The following is a 24,587-nucleotide window of genomic DNA, read 5'->3' as shown; positions in this document are numbered from 1 at the left end:
ACTTAACCCAACTGAGTCTTATATCTGCATTGCATTCTGGGACATTGCATCCAGTAAATGGAGGTTCCACTATTTCACTTCCACTATACTAAGAAGGTCTTGAGCTAACAGTGACCTCTGACTATTATCACATGTATAAGATTACTGGATTTTTTCTTCCTATTAAACATCATTTTAACTGCTCTAGCAAGTCCGTCTGTGACACCAGCATTGCAAGAAACCACTAACTTTCCACAGCAACAAGAAAAACACAACATCAAGCAACAGATGAGCACCATTTTCAATATCTGGCTCAAGATTTTTTATTTTTAACTTGACATGTTTCTTCACAGCTAGTTTATAATCTGTAAGGGATTATTATTATAATAATATAATATAATATAATATAATATAATATAATATAATATAATATAATATAATATAATATAATATAATATAATATAATATAATATAATATAATATAATATAATATAATATAATATGCAGTTCATCTAGAATACATCTCTTACTACCTTTTCTCTCTTTTTATGATCTTTTGACCCTTACGGCTTACTATCACGTCCCCTACCCACCGTAATAGCCTGCTTTATTTTTATCCTATCCATATTCCGACAAATCCCACCTCCCTGTCTACGATTGGCTAGTAGTTCATACGAGCAGTCCCTTGATTGGACAGTTGATAAGTCGCGCATAGTAACTAGTAGTTCGAGAAAAGATTAGAAATACATAACAGTGATTTAGAAAGATCTATAAAGCGTGTTTAACAGAGTTCATTCATAATGAGAAGCTGGAGTACAATATAAAAGTGTAATAACCATGTTTTCTCCATTCAATCTGCGGAACGCTTGTGAGTACATACAGCCAATCCTAAATAAGAGGCGGGATTTATGAACGGAATACGGGTGGGGGAAAAATAACTTGTTTTAATTTATCTCCGGTGCAACGTAGTCGTGCGTATTTAAGCAAGACGTGGTGGAAAACCAGGGGTGAGTCTGTGTGGGGAAAAAAAAGGTTAACACAAACATTAGTGTGTTTTTCATGTTGTCGTTTTCTATCTTGTCCACAGATGACCGCAAATCAGCCGTTTAAAATGAGGTGCTGAGGCTAGTTGGCTAACGTCTGGTAGCTTCTAATAAACGCGTAGTGACAAGTTGGGACAAATTGTTGAAAATGATCGATTATACAACATGCGGAGAAATTAGTAGAGATTGTAAAGGTGACTTGTTCACGCAAGCTAATTTTGTTCCCTGACAGCTGTCAGTTGAAATTATGGAACGCCAAAAAAATCGTTAGTGATATAACTGTATGCGTTCTCGCGAGATCTTGCGCTCTCTGACGTCATCGACGTATGTACGAATATGCTAATGAACCTATGATATGCCTATAACCTATGATATAACCTATGATATAACCTATGATATATATATATATATATATATATATATATATATATATATATATATATATATATATATATATATATATATATATATATATATATATTTTTTATGTTATCTTTTTTTGCTGTTCTTTTTATTGGGCAGCACGGTGGCTTAGAGGTTAGGACTGTTGCCTCACAGCAAGAAGGTCCTGGGTTCGAACAGACAGGGCCTTTCTGTGTGGAGTTTGTATGTTCTCCCCGTGCCTGCATGGGTTTATTCCGGGTTTCCTCCCACAGTCCAAAAACATGTACATTAGGTTAATTGGTAATTCTAAATTGCCCATAGGTGTGAGTGTGTGTGGCTGTCTGTCTATATGTGGCCCTGCGATGGACTGGCGACCTGTCCAGGGTGTACCCCTGCCTTTTAACCAATGTGTGCTGGGATAGGTCCGTGACCCTAATTAGGAATAAAGCAGGTACAGAAAATGGATGGATGGATGTTCTGTTTATTTTTATAGAAAGCTGTTATACAGTTTTTGAGATATGTCCCATATAAACATGTTCAGTTAAATACTGTGTCTGTTGTGGTGATGTTAAAATGTGACCTGTCTCTGTTTCTGCAGTATACCCTGTGCTAAGCTCCAGGAAGGGCTCCATTTGGCCCTTTCCTAACAAGACCCAGGAATAATGTCTGAAAAACCGATCCGGATTGCTATCGTGAACCAAGATAAATGCAAGCCAAAGAAATGCAAGCAGGAATGCAAGAAGAGCTGCCCGGTGGTCCGAATGGGTAAGAACAGAGGAAGCTCTGACTCTAGTAAAAAAAAAAAAAAAGTAACCAAACATCTGTTTTTCTCTTTCTGACTTGAAATGAAATCAATGTTCAGTTACTAGCATGCATTAAACAGTTGCTTAAGACAAGGATAACACACCATGATGTCTACACAGGGGACCTAGTGGGCGGGGCTTATGTGAAAGAATCTACATACACATCTATATTATCTACAAGCAAATTAATTACATAGATCTTCCTTCTATGCATGACCCCCTGAAACAATAAAACTGTAGATGCATTTTCATACAAATCATGATTAAAAGACAATATTTGTTAAGATATCCACAGCTTGTTTTTACTGGATGTGAGCAAATTGTGGCAAACAGCCAAAAATGACGTTTTAGTCCGAATCCATAAGAAGTTTTAAATATATTTAATTAAAAGTATATTATTTTATAATATCATCCAATCTAACTGAATTTATCAATGTGGAAATGGTATTATTTATTGGTTATCTTGCTTAGACTAGCATATAAAGTGTGAAATAAGCATAAGCATGATTTGTTTATGCGAAAATAAGTTCAAGAACTGGTTCGAGCTGACAGCAAGGAACATAAATACCCACAACCGTGATGAGCAGAGAAGCATCTCAAAACGTGCATAACAATGGCTACAGTGGATATTGGCAAGACGGACCAGCCAGTATTCTTCCCAGGCCACAACAAATATGTGCAAGTTAATTAGAGATGTAACAGTAAGGTCTGGTCAGGATTCAGTTCTATTCATGTTACTGGCTTCAATACAGGTTCATTGTGTCTTTAAAACAAATTAGGTGCATTTGAAAAAAGTGTCTGACCTTGCGAAAATTATTGAATTAAATATAATGAGTGACGTTAATGCATCTGAGGCGTGATTTTATCTGGAAATAGAGCTCCAAAGTCATCTAAACTGTCCAATTTCCACATCCTCTTTCACACTTGTCATAGATGGCAGCATTGTGGGACTGGTATGTGTAACCATAACACCTAAAATGTGTATTGTGATCCGGATCTATTGTTAGATGATTCCCAGTAATAGTAGAGATTTTCCACTAAAATACGATCATGTGACCAGTGTGCGCCGTAACTCTATACGACGCAGAGATCGGGACCTCTGGTGGTCAGACAGTGTAAATGCGTTATATTGCATAATTAATGTTATGCTGATATCAGACATTTCCATGATGCACATTGCAATGAATAATGTCACAGTGAATAGTTACACCCTTAATGTTGATACAGTATGTGCTGCTCTCTGGTCTAACTGTGATTAATGCTTTGCAGGCAAACTGTGTATAGAGGTGACCACACAGAGCAAAATTGTTTGGATCTCTGAATCACTCTGTATAGGATGCGCTATCTGTATTAAGGTATGTAAAATCTTCTTGAGTTTTCTTGAGAATGGTTTGTGTGCAAGACCATTTAATCAGCCTAACTATATCACTGAAATGAAAGTCATTAAAAAATGTAGTTTTTTTATGTCAATTCTGTAGAAATGTCCCTTTGGTGCTTTGGCTATCGTCAATCTGCCAAGCAACCTGGAGAAAGAGACCACACACAGATACTGTGCCAACTCTTTTAAGCTACACAGGTAGGTTAAGATAAAATACTAAAAAGAAATACATAAATACACACTGTGTCCATGTATTATGTGTTAGTTAGTGTTTCATTCTTTCATTATTACAGGTTACCAATCCCTAGACCAGGTGAGGTTTTAGGGCTGGTTGGTACTAATGGCATTGGAAAATCAACAGCACTGAAGATCCTCGCTGGAAAACAAAAGCCCAACCTGGGGAAATATGATGTAGGTAACACAATATCACATTTAAAGCTCACCTACGTATGAAATTTTTACACATTTTTTTTTTCTACAGTGTTTGATATTTGGGTTACAGTATATACACCGATCAGGCATAACATTATGAGCACTGAGAGGTGAAGTGAATAACACTTAACATGATTATCTCCTCATCATGGCACCTGTTAGTGGGTGGGATATGTTAGACAGCAAGTGAACATTTTGTCCTCAAAGTTGATGTGTTAGAAGCAGGAAAAATGGACAAGTGTAAGGATTTGAGCGAGTTTGATGAAGGGCCAAGTTGTGATGGCTAGACGACTGGATCTATCAAACGTGGTCCAAGGAAGGAACAGTGGTGAACCAGCGACAGGGTCAAGGGTTGCCAAGGGTCATTGATGCACATGGGGAGCGAAGGCTGTCCCGTCCAACAGACGAGCTACTGTTGCTCAAATTGCTGAAGAAGTTAAGGCTGGTTCTGATAGAAAGGTGTCAGAATACACAGTGCATCACAGTTTCTTGTGTTTTGGCAGCAAAAGGGGGACCAACACAATATTAGGCAGGTGGTCATAATGTTATGCCTGGTCAGTGTATATAAACCTGAGCTATGTAAGAGATTACATTTACTAAATTTCCAACAAACGATGCAGATACTGAAAAGGCTGAAGGCTTGGAAATCAGAACCACGTCTTCTTAGTGTGGCCTACACAGAATATTGGCATAGCGTTTGTTTTAACGATTGCTTCTGCCTTGCCAGGCTCCCCCGGACTGGCAGGAAATCCTGGCTTACTTCCGAGGATCTGAACTGCAGAACTACTTCACGAAGATCCTGGAAGACGACCTGAAAGCCATTGTGAAGCCTCAGTATGTCGACCAGATCCCCAAAACTGTCAAGGTTGGTTGTCCAGCTGCTCTCAGATCATTTTGGATGGATTTCTGATGTTAATTGAGTATGAATGTTGATGGTAAATGAGTGTCTCTGTTTTTTTTGCAGGGAAGTATAGGCTCTATTCTGAGCAGGAAGGATGACACTAAGACAGAGGCTGTAGTCTGTGAACAACTTGGTATGTGTAATTTATTTATTTTGCAAGATGTCTGTTATGTACTGTAAGTTAGGAATAAAACACTTAAGGCAGTGCTGTTATAGGAAAATAATCAATGTTGGTGTTATGATACAGCCTGATGCAAGCCTGTTATCAGCCCAGAGAATAATTGTCGCATAACATCACATCCTGAAGTGTTTTATTCCTCTTATACCACAGCAATTTGCCAATGATTACTAGACAAGACACGTCATGTTTTTTTATCCATTTATAGTTACATTTCTGAATGTCTATAAACAATCGTTTCATCACCAGCCTCTCTTCTTTTTGTTTCTTGAAGCTTTGAAACTGTGAAGTCCTCTGTCCTAAAAACTTAAAGTTACAGCCTTAAATCTGACTGTGACAAAGCATGGAGTCAGGGTGGCTTAGTGGTTAGCATGCTTGTCTCACTCCTGTAGGGTTGAGGGTTTGATTCATGCTCAGAGGTTTCTCTGGTTTCCTCCCCCAGTCCAAGGACGTACATTGTAGGCAGATTGCCATCTCTAAAGTGTGTGTGTGAGAGAGATTGTGCCCTGTGATGAGTTGTTACCCTATCCAGGGTGTCCCTGCTTTTGAAATAGGCTTAAGGTTCGACTGCAAGCCTGTGAAGGATAAGTGGAAAAGAATGTGGATGGATGAATGTTACAAAGTGCTGACACTGGACATTGCTTCCATAAACATTTAACGAACAGAATACCTCACCATATCAATGATTAAATGGCTTTTAATGTACATGGAGCATCTGCCATACAACTTTATGTGTAAATTGTCTCTATAGAAACCGATAACATAATACAATGAAGAATTAATATGAACCTGTGCAAACATAACTACTCTTAGGGTTGCTATAATAGAAAATATGATGCTGACCAATCAGAATTGAGAATTATACAGTGTTGGTGTTATTAAGCTAGTTAGATGATGATATTTAAATATATTTCATATTACCATACTGGGAATTTATTCCAGTTTTATATGAATTTAAATAATGAGATCATTTTCTGTGTGTGTGTGTGTGTGTGTGTGTGTGTGTTATGACACAGATCTGACTCACCTCAGGGACAGGAATGTTGAGGATCTCTCAGGAGGAGAGCTACAGCGTTTCGCCTGTGCAGTGGTGTGCATCCAGAGAGCAGACATGTATGCTTCAGAAATCCTGTTTATACACTACAGTACAATCTAGTAATGCATGCACTTCTATGTGTGTGTGTGTGTTTGTCTTGTGTGTGTATAAACCTTACACACTCCTGAATTCCTGTTCGTTAAGGAAGTGTTTTTATCAATGTGTGGCTCGAAATTGTGCTGGACTAAAAGTGGATTTCACTCAAGACACTAAAGGTGAATACTTTTTTTAAACAATATTGGATTTAATTAGTAAGATATATTTGATATTGGACCTTTTCATGTGTACATTTATGGGACGGATTCCCCTCATGATGAATGGTTTTGTTTGCATGTACTTTACACATATGGTTGTTGTGTTTTTTGTTTTGTCTCCGCCTCGTCTTGTGTGCATTCATTAATGTAGGTTATTTTTGGTTCTGAATAGGAAATATAATCTTTTTTAATGTCTTTTTAGAATAGAATAAGACAGTAATGATATATTGACACATATATCATGAAATAAACTTTTCAGATATGTGTCACTTGACGTGACTGTATAAAGTGGGCGGGGCTTAATGTCACTATCATAGTGGAAAAGTTTGAGATATTTTGGTTGTCCTGAGTGGAGAAAAATAGTTAGTTAAAATATTGTATGTTATCTTTTGAGGTTTTTAACTACAGTTCAAGAGCCAATGTTTTATAAATGCAGTTTATTCAGAAAACTGACCTGACAGAAATTTTGGTTTCAACCTGTAGTGTATTGCTTTAAGTTTAAGCTTTAAGCTGTTTCCAGAAATATGAGATTAAGAATCTTTGACATAAACTGGACTGGATAGTAGGGCCTGAATACATTGAGGGCCTGAATATCAGCTGTATTTTAATAATATTTTGTATTTGTGACATTCTCATGGAAGCTTATAGACATGGAGAACGAACTAATCCTTTTCATTGTTGCTCTTTGTGTTATATCTGATAGTTTCATGTTTGATGAGCCCTCCAGTTACCTGGACGTGAAGCAGCGTTTGAAAGCTGCCATCACCATTCGCTCTCTTATCACACCAGACAGGTGGGTGGAGCATAACCGAGCCTCATATCACTTCTGTACCATGGTTGTTCACACAACCAGTCCTGATTTGGCCTTGAATTGCAGTCAGAAAGTGACTAGAAGTGTTATAATGATTAAAAAAGAATAAATGCAAGAGATCCAACTCATTAATAATTGGATTACTAGCATAGCTGAATGTAAAAGTTTGGAACACAGTAAGAGATGATAATACCAGTGATAATCCCAATCCAATCCAATACTCATCACATGACTCTTCGCACTTCACACTAATTTTTTTACTAATAAGTGTCAAGTGTGTGATTTACTGATACAGTCTGAGGGAGTATTTCCTCTCTGCGATCTCCTCTAGCTTGTACTTTAAGGATGTACATCTGCATCAGGATGCTCAATAGTTTTAAGCATGACTTTTCCTTAGTCTAAGTGAATATTTGCATTCTTAAATAATTAATACTAAACATCTCATTTTAAAATTTAGTACAGTTAGTGTGAAGAGAACAGAAAAAACGTTTTACTAAAAAAAATGAATATGATTTCTAAATTATTTAACAAAGTAAATATCATTCACTGTTGTAAATAAATAAATAAATAAATAATGTGCTATTTTTCAGTTTAAAGTCAAACATTAATTTAACAATAATCAAAAAAAAAATTGGGAAAATTTCTCTGTAAAATTTTTCTAATTAATTCTGATATTTTAATAGGAATATAGTACTTTATTCCTTTATGTTTTCATAAATATAGGTTATTGTTGGTCCTGAATATAAAATAAAGATATTTTTTAAAGTTTATAAGAACACAATGAGGTTTTAATGTGATATGTTAGTAATAATAATGACACATGTTTTGACACATATTTCAGGAAATAAGCTTTCCAGGGATGTGTCACCTGATGTTATTGTATAAAGTGGGCAGAGCTTAAAGGACCTTAAAGCACAGTGGATGGAGCTAAACATACTTTATTATAATATATACATATTATTTACACTTCCTCTAAACATCTTATTGCGTCTCTCTGGCCTCTTTTAGATACATAATTGTTGTAGAGCATGATCTGAGTGTTCTGGACTACCTGTCTGACTTCATCTGCTGTCTGTATGGAGTACCCAGTGCCTACGGTGTCGTTACCATGCCCTTCAGTGTACGAGAAGGTAGGCTATTGGTCACTTAAATGTTTCACCATTCATTCATTTAAGCTAGTATTGCCAGTTTGTATACAAGTGGGTCATAAAGATCACTCCGCTTCACATCAGGACACCATGAACACCACGCCACCCCATCGTTGATCATTTTCCTATAACAGCATGGCCCAAAGTGTTTAATTCTTTACATATTTACTGCTTCAGAAATTTTTTGCTTAATCTCAAAGCATTATAAAGTTCATGTTGTCTGAGACTGTTGATCTGTTTCTACTCGTTCACTTCTTTTACCCTTAAATAATATCCAAGGCATCAACATTTTCCTGGACGGATATGTCCCGACCGAGAACCTCCGCTTCCGTGACGCCTCACTGGTTTTCAAAGTAGCCGAGACAGCCACCGAAGAGGAGGTGAAGAAGATGTGTCGCTATCAGTACCCCAATATGAAGAAGGCCATGGGTGACTTCGAGCTGCAGATCATCGAGGGCGAGTTCACCGACTCTGAGATCATGGTCATGCTTGGAGAAAATGGTGAGAATAAGACGTCTAAAATAATTGTCATTAATCTTTCCTGGTACTTAATTACAACTTGCTTTGCTTTTCCCCTTATTAGTATAAATTAACAAATTCACTTCTGGCTCCAAGTCTGGTATAAAATGAGTCAGGACTCTGTTGTCTTTTAGCATGAGATGATTGTTTTCCCCTCCGTGGGGTAACCTTACACAGAATTTTAGTGGTTGAAGATAACATCTTTAAAACAAGCACTTGGGGCGCCTCAGAGAGCAGAAATTGGTTTGATGTCACCATTTATTTTGAAGATGGAAAAAATAACTAACCATATTTTTTTTACTTTTTATATGAAAATATTACCCCTAGTAGGCTAGATAAAAGCAGAAATGCTTATGACAAGCTACAAATTCTTAAAGCCCTGAGTGTCTACTTTTATATGAGCTTCATATTAACCACCACTCTGAATCAGACCCATCCTGTCAGGTGGGGATTAATTTAACCAGTGTCTGTTTTAGTCCATTGAGTGTCCATGTTTTGTTGTGGCATGCTTTGAATTTACAAGGAGGTGCTGCATATGCTGTGCATTAATAAAGTGCTGAAAATTTTTTCAGGAACTGGGAAAACTACATTCATCAGGCTGCTTGCTGGCCGATTAAAACCAGATAACGGAGGTGAGCGATGTTTATTACTCTTTGTCGCTACCATATGCGTGTTCAAAAAGCCTCAAATTCAACCTGTTCTGTTTCAGGAGAAGTCCCGATCCTCAACGTCAGCTACAAACCTCAAAAGATCAGCCCCAAGTTCAAAGTATGAAGCTGTGTGATTCTACATCACTGAGTATCCTGGACTCTGACGTTATCTGACACTTCCTGTGTGTGGTTGTGTGTCGTCGCAGGGTAGCGTGCGTGCCCTGCTGCACGAGAAGATCCGGGACGCGTACACGCACCCACAGTTCGTCACGGACGTCATGAAGCCCATGCAGATCGACAGCATCATCGATCAGGATGTAAGTGTTGAGGTTTTAAAGCTGTCTTGAAGTTGTGAATTTCTGCTGCAGCTGCTGCACTGATGCTCGTTACAGGTTCAGAATCTGTCTGGAGGAGAGCTGCAGAGAGTAGCGCTCACTCTCTGTCTGGGAAAACCTGCAGACGTCTACCTGATAGACGAGCCCTCGGCGTACCTGGACTCAGAGCAGAGGCTGATGGCTGCCAGAGTTATTAAACGGTAATGTCTTGTTTATAGAAATACCGATTGATCTGTTATTCCCGAAGGGGAATGTTTCCCCCATACTGAGAAAAAACTGAAAAGAATAATCTATATGAATGTGTTAAAGATGTAAACAGAATTTATTACTTGATTGTAAATTAGTCTTTTATTAAATTGGTTTTTTGACATCTTTTCATTTAATTCTTTAGTTGGCTCTCTCTGTACCCATCTCTCTCTCTCTCTCTCTCTCTCCCTCTTTCTCTCCGTCTCTCTCTTTGGCATTTCCTGTCTCTTTGGCAGTTCCTGTCTCTCTCCCACTCTCTCTGTTTGTCCCCACTCTCTCTCTCTCTCTCTCTCTCTATTTGTCCCAATTCTCCCTCTCTTACTGCCCCCCGTCTCTAATTTGTCCCCACTCCCCCCACACTCTCTCTCTGTTTGTCCCCCACTCTCCCTCTCTCTCTCCCTCTCTCTCTCCCTCTCCCTCTCTCTCTCCCTCTCTCTCTCTCTCTCTCTATCTCTCTCTCTCTCTCTCTCTCTGTTCATCTGCCTCTCACTCACTATATTTTTTCATTCTTTATCTCTTTTGGTTTCTATTGTCTCTGTCTGTCTGTCTGTCTTTCTTTCTTTCTTTCTTTCTTTCTGTCCTACTCATATATATTTACATTTATCATCACAGATTCATCCTCCATGCAAAGAAGACAGCTTTCGTAGTCGAGCATGACTTCATCATGGCCACGTACCTGGCCGACCGTGTCATCGTGTTCGATGGCGTCCCGTCACAGAGGACGACTGCAAACACGTGAGCACACATCAGATTCTTGGATATCTAAACTAATTCATATTCCATTATATTTCAGTACATTTTATCATTATAACAGTTTGTTTGTCTGCCTCTCAGGCCACAGATGCTGCTTGCTGGAATGAACAAGTTCCTTTCACTGCTGGAGATTACGTTCAGGAGAGATCCCAACAACTTCAGACCAAGAATAAACAAACTCAATTCCATTAAGGTATACTTAACAATAAATGATGTCATCTTATAATATTATGGCGTAAGGGGCTTTTAAGGGGGTATAGTCAATAAATATGGATAAAATTCTAAAGAATTACCTAACATACTGTATATAAACTTTCTCTCTCATTTATTGGCTAATTTTGTACTGACTACAAACTCTACTTTTTTTCATTATTTGCTTTTCATACCTTGTCTGATTAAACTGTCCATTCCTTTTATTTTCCACTAATCTGCAGGATGTCGAACAGAAGAGAAGTGGCAACTATTTTTTCCTCGATGATTAGCTCCACGCTTCCAGAGAGGACGAAGGAGGAGAAGAGAAACCCTGCTGCTTCTGAGGTTTTCTGTAATGCTGCTTTACGTGAGCTTCTGCCTCTGCTGGTAGCTGGATTTGGTTTTCCAGTCACAAAGAGGCAGCATCCTATCAGTATTTAAGAGGCTATAAATCTATATTAATCATCTAATTCCTCAGTGTGGTTCTTCTTTCTCCGATGTCAGTGTTTGACCACTAGAGGGCAGTAGACTATCTGTACAGCTGTCAGTATGGCTCGAAATACTCCTGTCTTTTAATATGTGGATTAAAAGTGATATGGATGAGAGACCAGTCGTTGGTTTCTAGTGTCTACACACAGATCTACACTGCACTCTTACTGACCCTAAACAAAGAAGTAGACATTGTTTTATATAGTTTATATAGTTGACTCCCATGTTATCATTTTATCTCTTGGACTAGCAACATTACAACTGTCTTATACACCAATCAGGCATAACATTATGAGTAGTGACAGGTGAAGTAATTAACACTGATGATCTCCTCATCATGGCGCCTCTTAGTGGGTGGGATATATTAGGCAGCAAGTGAACATTTTGTCCTCAAAGTTGATGTGTTAGAAGCAGGAAAAATAGATAGAATCTGATAGAAAGGTGTCAGAATACACAGTGCATGATGGGTCAGGGCTGTTTTGGCAGCAAAAGGGGGATCAACACAACATTAAGCAGGTGGTCATAATGTTATGCCAGGTTGGTGTATCTTCTAATATGTGAGGATGCATTGAGTATGCGGTACATGATCCTGTCCTGTTACTTTATAGAGTTTTACATGTCCTCCTCATGTCTGTCTGGGTCTGTCTGGGTGTCAAAGATACAATCACACCAATTTATCGCTGCAAGACTATGATGTGGCCAGAAGGCGTTCCTGGTTGCCATGATAATGAAAAAGTTCTTCAATGAGTGGTACAAGTAGCATTCCACTTAACAACAAATCAGTGTTCTTGCCGCTAAACATGAAACTTTCCGGAAAGAGATTTGTGTATAAAATTCAGTATATCATGAACGAGACGAAATTCAGTATATCATTACAAGATGAAGTAAAAGTAGCGTGTTTCTTTACCACAGATCACTTGCTCTCTACTGTCCTCACTCTAGTTGGTAGTCGCTCCATACTTGCGTAAAAAGTTTAACTTTTCTCAACTTTGTAGCATCACTGGACACACCCACAAGAGTCTCCAATACTCATTTCACAAGAAGCCGCCAGCTGTCATTGAAAATTAATGATCTCCGGTCACTTGACGCTGTGAGTCGCTGTGACAAGTGTGTGAAAGTGTGTGTGAATGATGTCTTGTGTATTCCGACTGTTTTCCAGGGATAGGACACAGATTCAAAGCCACCCTGAACAGAGGATACTAAAGGTATTAAATTATTAAGGTAAATAAATTAATTGATGATTAAATTAGTTGATTGATTATAAATGATTTTTTCTCCATGGGTCATCAAACACTCTTTATTGTTTCTTCATAACACATGTTTAAAATCAACCTATTTACTACAAAGCGCACTATACTGTATGCAGTTTTGCCATTTTAGAACTGTGTAGAAAATTCATTGCAAACACTAGAAATCCCACAATCTATTGCAAAAAACAAGCCTTGTTTGTCAAGCTGGATACAAATAAACTGTTCACTGGAGCATTTACACAAGAAAATTATAAGGAATAAATCCTTTGTTTCTCTCCTGGATTTGTGTTGATGTATAAGGAGACTGACTAATGTGATCCAGGATCAGCGTCAAATTGTGTAAAATTTGGTCATTTCTAAGCAAATCCACATATTAAAACAAGTTCGACTACGCATTCTATTAGGACAAAAGTAACGGCACCCATTTACATTTGGCAGATGCCCTTATCCAGAGCAACTTACAGTTTATGTCATTTTATACAACTGAGCAATTGAGGGTTAAGGGCCTTGCTCAAGGGCCCAGCAGTGGCTTATCTCAGTGGACCTGAGATTCAAACTCAAACTCCAATCAGTAGTCCAACGCCTTAACCACTAAGCTACCACATCCCCATAAAGGATGAAATATTAGTGTGTGTCTATAGTAGCTGACTCTCTGCAATGGCTTAGTGCGTATAGGATACACACTTTTATTTAGTTATTGTTTTGTTGCCTTATGTGTGGACGTTTGTGGGCGTCTCCAAATGTAAATCAGCTTGGTGCTTGGTAACTTTGCACTGATGTTACGGCTTGAGTATAAATAACATCAACTTTAATGTAAATGTAGTTTTAATGCAATTATGAAAACGTCTAGAGATCTGGTTTTGTTACAGCCTACCATTATTAAAGTTACTTTGTTTTGTTATAAGCTCCTTGGGCTCCTTTTTATTTTACATTAAATTTACATCTTCAGAATTTAGTCTAAAGTGTCTTCTAAAAGCGGTTTGTAGACTCCATCATCAAAAACAAATCCTCATGCTGGTCTGTATTGAACGCCCCCAGGAGCTTAGAATACTGTAAAGCTAAAACCCTGTTGCAAACGAGTTTGTTGTATTTGATTGGTCAATTGAATTGAAAAGGTTTAAGCCTTTCTCACAGTATACTAACGTTCTATTTTGCCAGTCGAAAACAAGACACTGTTGGGTTTCTGTGTATAGAGTATCACGACCCTATAGTGAGCTGCGAGGGAGCAGGGTGATCGGAAATGGAAGGAGTGTGAGCCACCTGATGTGGAAATAATTGACACATCTCCTTGATAACATTAAAGAGGAGAAGCCTTTATTTGTCACATATACTATACATTACAGCACAGTGAAATTCTTTTCTTGACATGTCCTGGTTTGTTAGACAGATGGCAGAGTGCAGAGTCAGCTATGATACAACATCCACTGAACAGAGAGAGTTAAGAGTCTTGCTCAAGGGCCAAAAAGTGGCAGCTTGGAGGTGCTGGGGCTTGAATACCCCCAGTCTAAACTCCATTAAATAGACAAAATATCATTATGCCTAATATATGAATATGCCTGATATTTAAATTGTATTACTTTTCTAAAGTAATTTGGTACTGAGATGGTCCACAAAATATGTTTTATAGTTAAATGAGTCCTTGACTGCAAAAAGCTTAAGAGCCTCTTGTTTATAAAATGCCGAATGTTTAAACTTGTGGTTCTGTGGGCAGAAAAATAAGCCCTAAAAAAGCTGGAAGTAAATACAGCAGTGCAATGTACACACTTAATACACACAGCAGTAATGAATAGAAAGCTAACAAGGTTTAACTTAAAGTCCCAGGATCTGTTCTACTTATCGAAGCAGAATTATTGTCTATATTTAACTTTTTTGCTTGTATTTACAGAACAGATGGCTCGTCTCTGCTCGGTCCATTGAAGATGTAATTTTGTTTGCAGCTGCATTACATTACTGAGATCCCAGGACTGGATGAAACACAAGCAACTGCTGATATCAATTTATCTACAGGTTTAACAACCGTGTACACACACACACACACGCTGTGTAGACATTGTGTTTATTCAGATCATAGCCTATTGCTTAAACGGTAATAGATATGAAGATAGATAGAAATAAAGCTAAAGCTTTGTCACTTATCATGCTAAGCACACACGCCACATGGGAAAGCTTATCAGAGGCCTGTGTCTAGTCAGGGACTGTGAGCGAGGAGGGTCTGTCTCAGTGTCTTTAGAGTGCCGTGGTTAATTGGCGCTGATCGATGGTGCTCCTCTGCTAGAAACCGAGGGAGCATGGGGAGTGCGGGCGAAAGAACGAGAGGGAGGGGAGGATGGGTAAACCTGATACCCACAAGCCCTCTCGGAAATCAGCCGGTTCAATGAAGGCAGTTTACCGGGCTAACTGCGTGACCTTCGACCCCCGCTGCTATAGTTAGAGCACTTTGGTCTCTGTGAAGGCAGAGGGAAGATCGATGGAGCGTTTGGCGGTGACATCATGCCTCTCAGACCTTTTCCTTATCCCTCTCAAATACATGTAAGGTCCAAGGAACTGTCTTTATTTCATCACCAAGCTAAGACTCAGAGACACTGAGATATTTTTTTCCAGGATGCTTTTCTTTTCTTTTTTCTTTTTTCTTTTGACCTGAATTCTTTTTCTTTGGTTTAAAACCTCAGAGGAAAAAAATTATAAAATTATTTATTTAAATTAAGATAATTATGTATTTATATGGTATATCATGGTATGGTATATTTTATTTAAGTACATTTAAGTAAATATATCAAGTCTTAAAAAATACAATTAAATATAAATACAAAAAATATTTTCCATCCTTGTGCCTTCTTATGTTCCCTGGCACCCAAGGGATGGATAAAAATATTACTCCACATATTATTTTTGTTTATTTTTCTGTTTACATTCAGTGTTAAGTAATTAATTCATTGTGATAGTATTTATAACAACTAACACTATATTTAATGAATTCTTACACACTCCTTTACTGGTGATATTTTTGTTGTAGTCTTTTGTTTGTTTGTTTTCAGTTTCACAATGAAATTCTGTTTTGAACTTTCAGTTTTGAGTTTTTACAATTAATAATTTATGCAGATGTAAAAGCAGCTGTTGGTGAGGATCTCAAACTGTAAAGGCTGTAACAGTGTTTTACAAAAAAATTAACAGTGTTTTAGTAAAAAAAAAATAAATAAATAAATAAAAATAAATAAATAAAAACTGGGATAACAAAATATCGAAATAATTTATAGAAACAACAAAATAAATAGTGGTTCATTCAGTATAACAGATCATTAAAATCTAAATACTTTCTAATATAAGATAGAAATTTATTAATCCTGAAGGAAATTCTACAGTTCAGTTTTATATATATTTAAATCAATAAATAGATTTTTTCTTTTAGCATTGATAGTGTAGAGTATGACAGTGCAAAACATTTCCATCTACTGTATGTTTTTGCAACTCTTTATATATTGGATCTAAATATTTCCTATGGAATTAAATTCTTGGTGGAAAAATAATCGGCGACAGGCTGGAGAAATGTCGCCTGATAGGAAGTGGAGCACATCCTGAATTGGTGCTTTAATCCTCTTAAACCACAACACAGTCATCTGCTGTTTGTACTTGATTAAAGAATAGATAGATAGATAGATAGATAGATAGATAGATAGATAGATAGATAGATAGATAGATAGATAGATAGATAGATAGATAGATAGATAGATAGATAGATAGATAGATAGATAGAGAGGCAGGCAGATAGATAGATAGATAGATAGATAGATAGATAGATAGATAGATAGATAGATAGATAGATAGATAGATAGATAGATAGATAGGCAGACAGACAGACAGACAGACAGACAGACAGATAGATAGATAGATAGATAGATAGATAGATAGATAGATAGATAGATAGATAGAGAGGCAGGCAGACAGACAGATAGATAGATAGATAGATAGATAGATAGATAGATAGATAGATAGATAGATAGATAGACAGACAGACAGACAGACAGACAGACAGATAGATAGATAGATAGATAGATAGATAGATAGATAGATAGATAGATAGATAGATAGATAGATAGATAGATAGATAGAGAGGCAGGCAGACAGACAAACAGAGATAGATAGATAGATAGATAGATAGATAGATAGATAGATAGATAGATAGATAGATAGATAGATAGATAGAGAGGCAGGCAGACAGACAGACAAACAGACAGACAGACAGACAGATAGATAGATAGATAGATAGATAGATAGATAGATAGATAGATAGATAGATAGATAGATAGATAGATAGATAGAGAGGCAGGCAGACAGACAGACAGACAGATAGATAGATAGATAGATAGATAGATAGATAGATAGATAGATAGATAGATAGATAGATAGATAGATAGATAGAGAGGCAGGCAGACAGACAGACAGACAGACAGACAGACAGATAGATAGATAGATAGATAGATAGATAGATAGATAGATAGATAGATAGATAGATAGATAGATAGATAGATATGTTATGGGTTGTGGATGTAACCATATTTAGATCAGTATTTACAGTACAGTACACATGTACAAACTGGCAGTAGATAATGAACATGAAGAACCTGGAGAGTCTAGAATATAATGATGTTAATGGTTGTAGTAGTGCAGTGTGAGAGTGTTATCAGCCATCACACACAGGTGAACTATTGTACAATGTTATTGCAAATGGTATAAATGACCTCCGGTAGCATTCTCTGTCACAACGAATCTGAACGAGTCTTTTGGTAGTGTATTGTAGAGCGGGTGAGACGGATTGTCCATGATGGAGAGCAGTTTGAATGACAGGATTAGTCGCATTTAATGTCTTTGAACGTCCACAAAACAAGTTTGTTCATGTTATCGGTTGCATTATAGCAGCTGTAAACAGTCTTTCCTTCACCAGCCAGATTTTTCAGTGTCTCTCCTAAAGAGAAAACCGCAAAATCCTTCCTCATGAACAAATTCCCGTGTCGGAGAGCTGACTCAGGAGATTCCTTCCATAAATGCTAAATAAACTTCTCCTTAGAGAAGATATCAACAATGAAACATTGTTGAATCTGTTTAAGTGGATCTCCAATACAAGTCCCAGTTAATTTGATGTTATTGTGGAAATGATGAGGTATTAATATCAGCCTGCGATTGTTATCATTCATATTTATCCATGTTATTTTTAGGTAAGGATTTATTCCTTGTCTCTGTAAAGCTTGTTTCTGTAAAACCCCTTTTGTGATAGTAATCGTACACACCTGTGTGCATTGTGCTTTCTCCTGTAGTAATGTAATGGTTTATTTATAAGTGGTGATCTATCATCTTTCTTTGTAGGAAAACACATCAGACATGGGAAACTTGCCATTATTGAAACTGTGTTTCTATTACTCTACAGGAAAAGGGTGATGTCAGTGTTCTATCTCTTACAATATCTCCAGATGGATACCTCCCCCCACTCTTTCACACACACACACACATCTCATGAGAAATGACCTCAGTGTGTTGTGTTAGAGGAACATCTGTGAGTACATTATCGTGACTTCAGTCCACACAGATTTCCAGAAATGTTTGGGGATGATGTGATATTATTACTGGATATTACATTTAGCTAGAACTGAATCTTGTGTCTGGATATATGTTCTATATCTACATTCAGAAAGTATTCAGACCACTTCATTTTTTGTGCATTAAGTTTTTTTCTAGGTTAATCCATATTCCATCCCCTATAATGACAAAGCCAGAAAAAAAAAACAGAATTATGATCCATCCATCCATCCATCATCTACTCCACTTATCCTACTTAGTCATGGGGAACCTGAAGTCCATCCCAGGAGATTCTGGGCACAAGGCAGGGACACCCTGGACAGGATGCCAGTCTATCGCAGGAAACAATCACACACACTCACACACTATGGACAATTTAGAGATGCCAGTTAGACTATAACACGTCTTTGGATTTGAGGAGAAACTGGAGTACCCAGAGGAAACCCCTGAGGCATGGGGAGAACATGTGTCCTCCACACACATGGTAGAGGTGGAAATTAAAACCTCAACCCTGGAGTTGTAAGGCCAACTAAATGAAAAATGATATTGACACAAGACTCCTCACTCTTATATTACTTAGTTAAGACACCTTTGGCAGCGATTAGGTATGATGTGACAAGCTGTGTACCATGTTTTGTTCTGTAGATCCTCTTCTGTCTGGTTGGTTGGAGAACATCAGAGAACAGACAGTTTTTCAGATCTCTCCTTAGATGTTTGACTGGGTTTAGGTCCAGGCTCTGGCTAGGCCACTCAAGGACATACGTGGCCAGTCTTGCGTTGTCATGGCTGTGTGCTCAGGGTTGTTGTCCTAAAGGTGCTAAACCCTTTAGCTACTGAGCAGGTATTATTGAAGTGATCTCTGTATTCTTAGCTTTCTTTCTACCCTTTCTACTCAGTGTCCAAGTCGGTGCTGCTGATAAATAGCCTGATGCTATCAATACCATGCTTCATCATTGGGATAGTATGGTGCAGGTGATGAGCAGTGTCTGGTTTCCTCCAGACATTGCACTTGAAATTGAGGTCTAACAGTTCAATCTTTTTTTGATCTGAGAGTCTGAGAGTCCTGTAGGTGTTTTTTGGCAAATTTCAAGTGGGCTTTTATGTGTCTCGGACTGAGTAGATGCATTAATCTGGACACTCTGCCTAGAAGCTCAGATCAGTGGTGTGTTGCCATGATGGTTGATCATCTGCAAGTTTCTCCCATCTCCACATATCATCTCTGGAGCTCAACCAGAGTGAACATTGGGTTCTTGGACACCTCTCCATACCAAGGCTGGGCTCTTCTTCTAGGAAGAGTTCTGGTTGTTTCAAATTTTTTCCATATTTTTTCCAAGAATTATGGAGGATATTGTGAAAGAATAATGTAAAACATTTTATCTTGAGGCTGCATAACATAAAATGCTTACATTTTATCTCATTATTTTATTTTTTATTTTTTTACAATTGAGGGTTAAGGGCCTTGCTTAGGGGCCCAGCAGTGGCAGCTTGGTGGACCTGGGATGCAAACTAACAACCTTCCAATAAGTACTCCAACACCTTAACCACTAAACTACCCCCCCACACACACATATACCACATATTAGCAGGTAATTTGTGGCATGTTGTACAGTACTGTAATTCACAGTGCACTAATTCACAGCAGTTTTATTGGCTATGTCTGATTTATTTACAATGAATTTGATATCTCAGTTAATTATTCGTGTCTTATTGTCCCTATTTCATGCCATTTCCAGGTCCTTTCTTTGCCCATTTGTCTTTTAGGTCTGTTAATGATCCATTAACGGCTTCAGCAAATGGCCTCAGAGAACCTGACATCATCTTGCTAGTGTTACAAGCAGGATAATAAATGTCAGAAATGTGTGTGTGTGTGTGTGTGTGTATTTGAGTGTGAGTGTTTGTGTATATATACCATATGTATGTACATGTATTTAAGTGTTTGTGTTTTGTGTGTGTGTGTGTGTTTTTTGGGGGAGGATGTGAAACAAAAATCTGCCATGTCATAAGTAAAGCTTTGTCTCAAACAGCAAAAAGGCGCATAGGCAAGTAAATTAGTTAGTTAGTACATTTTATTTATTTTGAACCCTTCCAGTATAGTTATCCATTTAGAGCCTATACAGAGAGACTGCATCAAGATGTGACTTATACAGAAGTCTTCATAAACTAATAAATAAAATGACATCAGAAAAGTTTTTTTTATATATATATATGAAGCCTTAATTTTATGAAGCCTGATGGCAGAGGTCCAGAGACTGGTATGCTGAGACAATAGTTCTGGGAGCCAAGCATGGATAAAAGTAGCTGAATAATTTCTTCTAAAACATTATTCTGTTCCAAAAAAAAATCATTCGCCATTATACTAAATTCTAAAATAGACAAGTTTCAGGTCTGTCTCTAAAGCCACTTGGGTAGAAGTTGTTACTACTATACGTCACGTTTAATACATAAAAAATTGGAAAATGGAAAATCAGGAATCATTCAGGGGCGTGCTGTTATTGGAAAATAATCACCTCCGTCATGGTAACAGTGACTTTTCTTGGCGTCAGGTTGCATCACACCGCTCTGTTGTTGATTATTTTATTTTCCTTTGTTTTTCCCAAGAGATCAGGCAGAAAGGCTTTGGAAAGATTGCACTTAAATAAATATCAGACTTCTATACACACACTATGTGTGGAGTATTTGATAGTCTAGTCAACACAGCAACACAGCAGCTGTTCCAGTCACCTGCTGCACAAAGCCCCATCACACACCTCCTCCGTTTAGAGGGAAGGACCACCCTCCTCACTCCGGGGGGTGGGAAAGGCAACTGCGTGTTTACAGACGGCTGTCGGGTCTCAGGGTGAGGCTCATCTTACACACCCCCTGTGTCCAAATATCACAGTTTGAGATAAATGCCATCATCCAAAGAGTTAATGAATCAAAGAGAGGAAACCACAGTGTTGTTATCACTACGCAAACTCACCACATGTACAACACACACCAAGACAAGGCACAATGACAGACAGACAGAGAGACAGAGAGACAGATAGATAGATAGATAGATAGATAGATAGATAGATAGATAGATAGATAGATAGATAGATGGATAGATAGATAGATAGATAGATAGATAGATAGATAGATGGATAGATAGATAGATAGATAGATAGATAGATAGATAGATAGATAGATAGATAGATAGATAGATAGATAGATAGATAGATCCCTATTAGATTATTGTTGATTTGTTTAGAAATTCAAAATTAAAATTCCTTCCTAAGCCACACCCACAACCTGCATCATGACAGTTATTTATCCTGATTGGTTGGATGACGACCCTGAAATATTCTATTCCTTCTATATGACAACAATTTGCCTCTAAATTGTTTTATTTATTAAAGAAACAACACATCATCCTTTTTATCCATTAATAGTTACATTTAATATCATTGAACTTCCACTATGTATTTTTTTCCTGTTATTTCCTGTCATTACAGTTACTCCCTCAAGAGCCTCTCTCTTTTCCTCTTTCTTGAAGTTCTAGAAGTTAATAAGATGCAGTTTGTCACTTGTAGTGAAGAAAGTATCGGCTGTTACAATGTGTAGACGCCGAAGAGAAAACTTCATCGTTAATGTGTTTATGTGGCTCGTTTGCTATATAGATCCCTGTGTATGTTGTTGTTATTATAGAAACATGAGTGTTTTGTGAGCTTGTAAATAGTCCTGTGATAATTTCATGCAAAATATTTGAGGATCATTTCAGTACATAGAACAGTAAGTGATGAATTCAGCATTTCCATTCAGAAGTTCTGATATATAGTTTCATTAGACTGTGTCCCATGCTCTCCATTGAAACAAGAGGCCTGCATAAAAAAAAAGGCCTTGGAGACAGCATTTAAAAATTACTCTAGATATTATTTCTAGACGGGATTGTTGGCTCTGTGCTGTGCTGTGTAACGTGAGCTGGCTGATGCTTGGCCGCCATGTTTGGCATTACTGAAAACTCTGACACTTCGCCAAAAGTCTCAGACGGCACAAAACGAAACCCGGTGTTGCCAGGGTCTGAAATAGGGCTGTGACGGTAAACTGGTTAATGCCATATTGCATTATAAGGAAACGTATGTGTGCAGATTCCTTGGGATATGTTTTAAAACTTTCTGTCCAACTTTTTGGAAGAACTAATGTGTATTTAAAAGGTATGATCAGTGGAAAACTGGAAAAAAGTGAGACATCTTCCAGAGATTTTTCCTCCCTTAGGCAACGAAGGACATTTGAACAAAAGAAATTAGTGCACCTTATAAAATCAGTTAAAATGTATTGTATATGGGACAGGGCTTCACAACTCCTAGGCCTAGGGTTCGATCCTGAGATGAATGTCCTGGGTTAGTGTCTGTGCAGAGTTTCCGATGCCTCTCCTCGTGTCTTCATTGGTTTCCTCTGTGTTCTCCGGTCTCTTCACAAAACATACAGGTAGGTGGATTTGGTACTCTAAATTGATCCTAAGTGTGAATATGTGTGTGTGTGTGTGTGTGTGTGAATGGTATCCTGAATGTAGGAATTTCCTGGGATTAAGCTCCGAATCCATCCTGACTCTCACCTTGATAAAGCGGTTATGGAAAATGAATGAATGTGTATGAGGGTAAATAGGGGGCGTTTCAATGCATATGACATGCAAATATGAGACTGGTGGGCGGGAGTTTGTTTCCACAGCAACTGAAGTAAAAATACTACTACTACTACTACTTATAATAATAATAATACTAATAATTTTTCTTTTAATTGCAGTATTTCACAAAAGTTACAAAAAATGTTTTTGCTGATGTGGATGTCACAGAATGAATAATGAATCTTTTTTGCAGTTAGTCTTTCTCTCTCTCTCTCTCTCTCTCTCTCTCTCACACACACACACACACACACACACGCACTCTTCCAACTCGCAGTGTTTTCCAAGATTTCACATTCACATTACAGACTCGGCTCTTTTCCCAGCCCGCATACTATCCTACTAAACAGTGCGCTAAAGCCGCACTCCTCGCGTGTTCGCCGCGGCGTAGCGTACTATTCTTACACACTCTTTAGTGCGCTAGTATGCAGGCTTCTGGACGGAGCCTCAGACTTGCTGTCGCCAATCGCGTGACGTCAGCCACCCTCGCAGTTCCCCTGCCTTTCTCATGTATATCCCTCCGCTTGAGTGGTAAACTAGTCCCGCCGGCGCTTATTTGGCTTTGTGTTTGAAACTATAAAACTACAATTTAGATGAGTAAAACTCTGTTAAAACGAAGCTCTGGTCATCAACTTAAAGATAAAGCTATTGTATATCAACATGTGTCATTAGAATATAAAAAGGTCTTAGGAAATCACTGTTTATATTGCATTATTTGCAGAATGTTATGTATTTTGTCAAGAATGTGTAATAGACAATACATTTATTGCATTTTACAATATGTTAAACATAACACACTCATACACACACACACAGATAGATAGATAGATAGATAGATAGATAGATAGATAGATAGATAGATAGATAGATAGATAGATAGATAGATAGCATAGATTATGCATAGCAGCTATAACAATATTTTCTCTTAAGCTGTGCATCTCTCTGCTCACTGTTTCCCATCTTCTCACTTTGGCAGCTGCAGAATAACTAATGAACCTGAGAGATCATCTTCTGCTGCCTTTTCCCTTTTCAATGCACTAACCTTCCAGATCATGTTCATCATATGTGTTGTATTTATGTTTACAGTGCATCCAACCAATCATAGCATCCTTTCACTATTACATATAACATACTGTATATTATATACAGATTATTTGAATTAAGATCATGTAATCAGATTAGACATTAATAAACAAATAATAAACTTCAAAATCTTTGCAGTGCCTTCTGTATTTAAACATGTTATATGCAAATTATATCATAAATCATACCTATATGTGTAGTGTAAGTATCCTAAATTTAGAATTCACAGTAACTGTTAATGAATATGAATAACTTAATAATATTAAAATATTTTATATTGGTTTATGATGTAGAAACTAAAAGTGTTAATTGAAATAATTAAAAAAAAAGATCATTCAGATATGTTATTGTTAAATCATGTTGTAATTATTAAACATTTATTAACTTACTTGTATTAAAATGTGTTGATGTTTGGGTATTTATTGATTTATGTAATTGCCATTTAATAATAATAAT

The 24,587-nt window shown here is 37.5% G+C and overlaps 1 protein-coding gene across 2 annotated transcripts; it reads left to right on the top strand.

The window, feature by feature from the left end:
* The first annotated feature begins 901 nt into the window (after positions 1–901).
* LOC131345244 (ATP-binding cassette sub-family E member 1) lies at positions 902–11,707 on the top strand. Of its 2 annotated transcripts, none has more exons than XM_058378054.1 (18): positions 902–986; positions 2,005–2,171; positions 3,479–3,564; positions 3,688–3,785; positions 3,881–3,998; positions 4,747–4,884; positions 4,984–5,053; positions 6,115–6,211; positions 7,152–7,241; positions 8,268–8,389; positions 8,687–8,908; positions 9,499–9,558; positions 9,636–9,694; positions 9,783–9,893; positions 9,969–10,111; positions 10,770–10,892; positions 10,992–11,103; positions 11,345–11,707. In XM_058378054.1, the coding sequence occupies exons 2-18, from the start codon at positions 2,069–2,071 to the stop codon at positions 11,390–11,392; spliced, it is 1,800 nt and encodes a 599-aa protein (XP_058234037.1). In that variant the 5' UTR covers positions 902–986; positions 2,005–2,068; the 3' UTR covers positions 11,393–11,707. The 2 variants fall into 2 exon arrangements, with proteins under 2 accessions (XP_058234037.1, XP_058234045.1); XM_058378062.1 differs by lacking the exon at positions 902–986 and adding an exon at positions 989–1,011.
* Positions 11,708–24,587: the final 12,880 nt, after the last annotated feature.

The sequence above is a fragment of the Hemibagrus wyckioides genome, linkage group LG03 (assembly GCF_019097595.1).
Source record: "Hemibagrus wyckioides isolate EC202008001 linkage group LG03, SWU_Hwy_1.0, whole genome shotgun sequence".
Taxonomy (NCBI): domain Eukaryota; kingdom Metazoa; phylum Chordata; class Actinopteri; order Siluriformes; family Bagridae; genus Hemibagrus; species Hemibagrus wyckioides.
This window is presented reverse-complemented; position numbering and strand designations above follow the sequence as displayed.

Coding starts and splice junctions, on each gene's coding strand:
- LOC131345244 (XM_058378054.1), top strand. CDS start 2,069: ATGTCTGAAAAACCGATCCGGATTGCTATCGTGAACCAAGATAAATGC. Junction 9,559..9,635: donor ATTAAAACCAGATAACGGAG/GTGAGCGATGTT, acceptor GTTCTGTTTCAG/GAGAAGTCCCGATCCTCAAC. Junction 11,104..11,344: donor ACAAACTCAATTCCATTAAG/GTATACTTAACA, acceptor ACTAATCTGCAG/GATGTCGAACAGAAGAGAAG.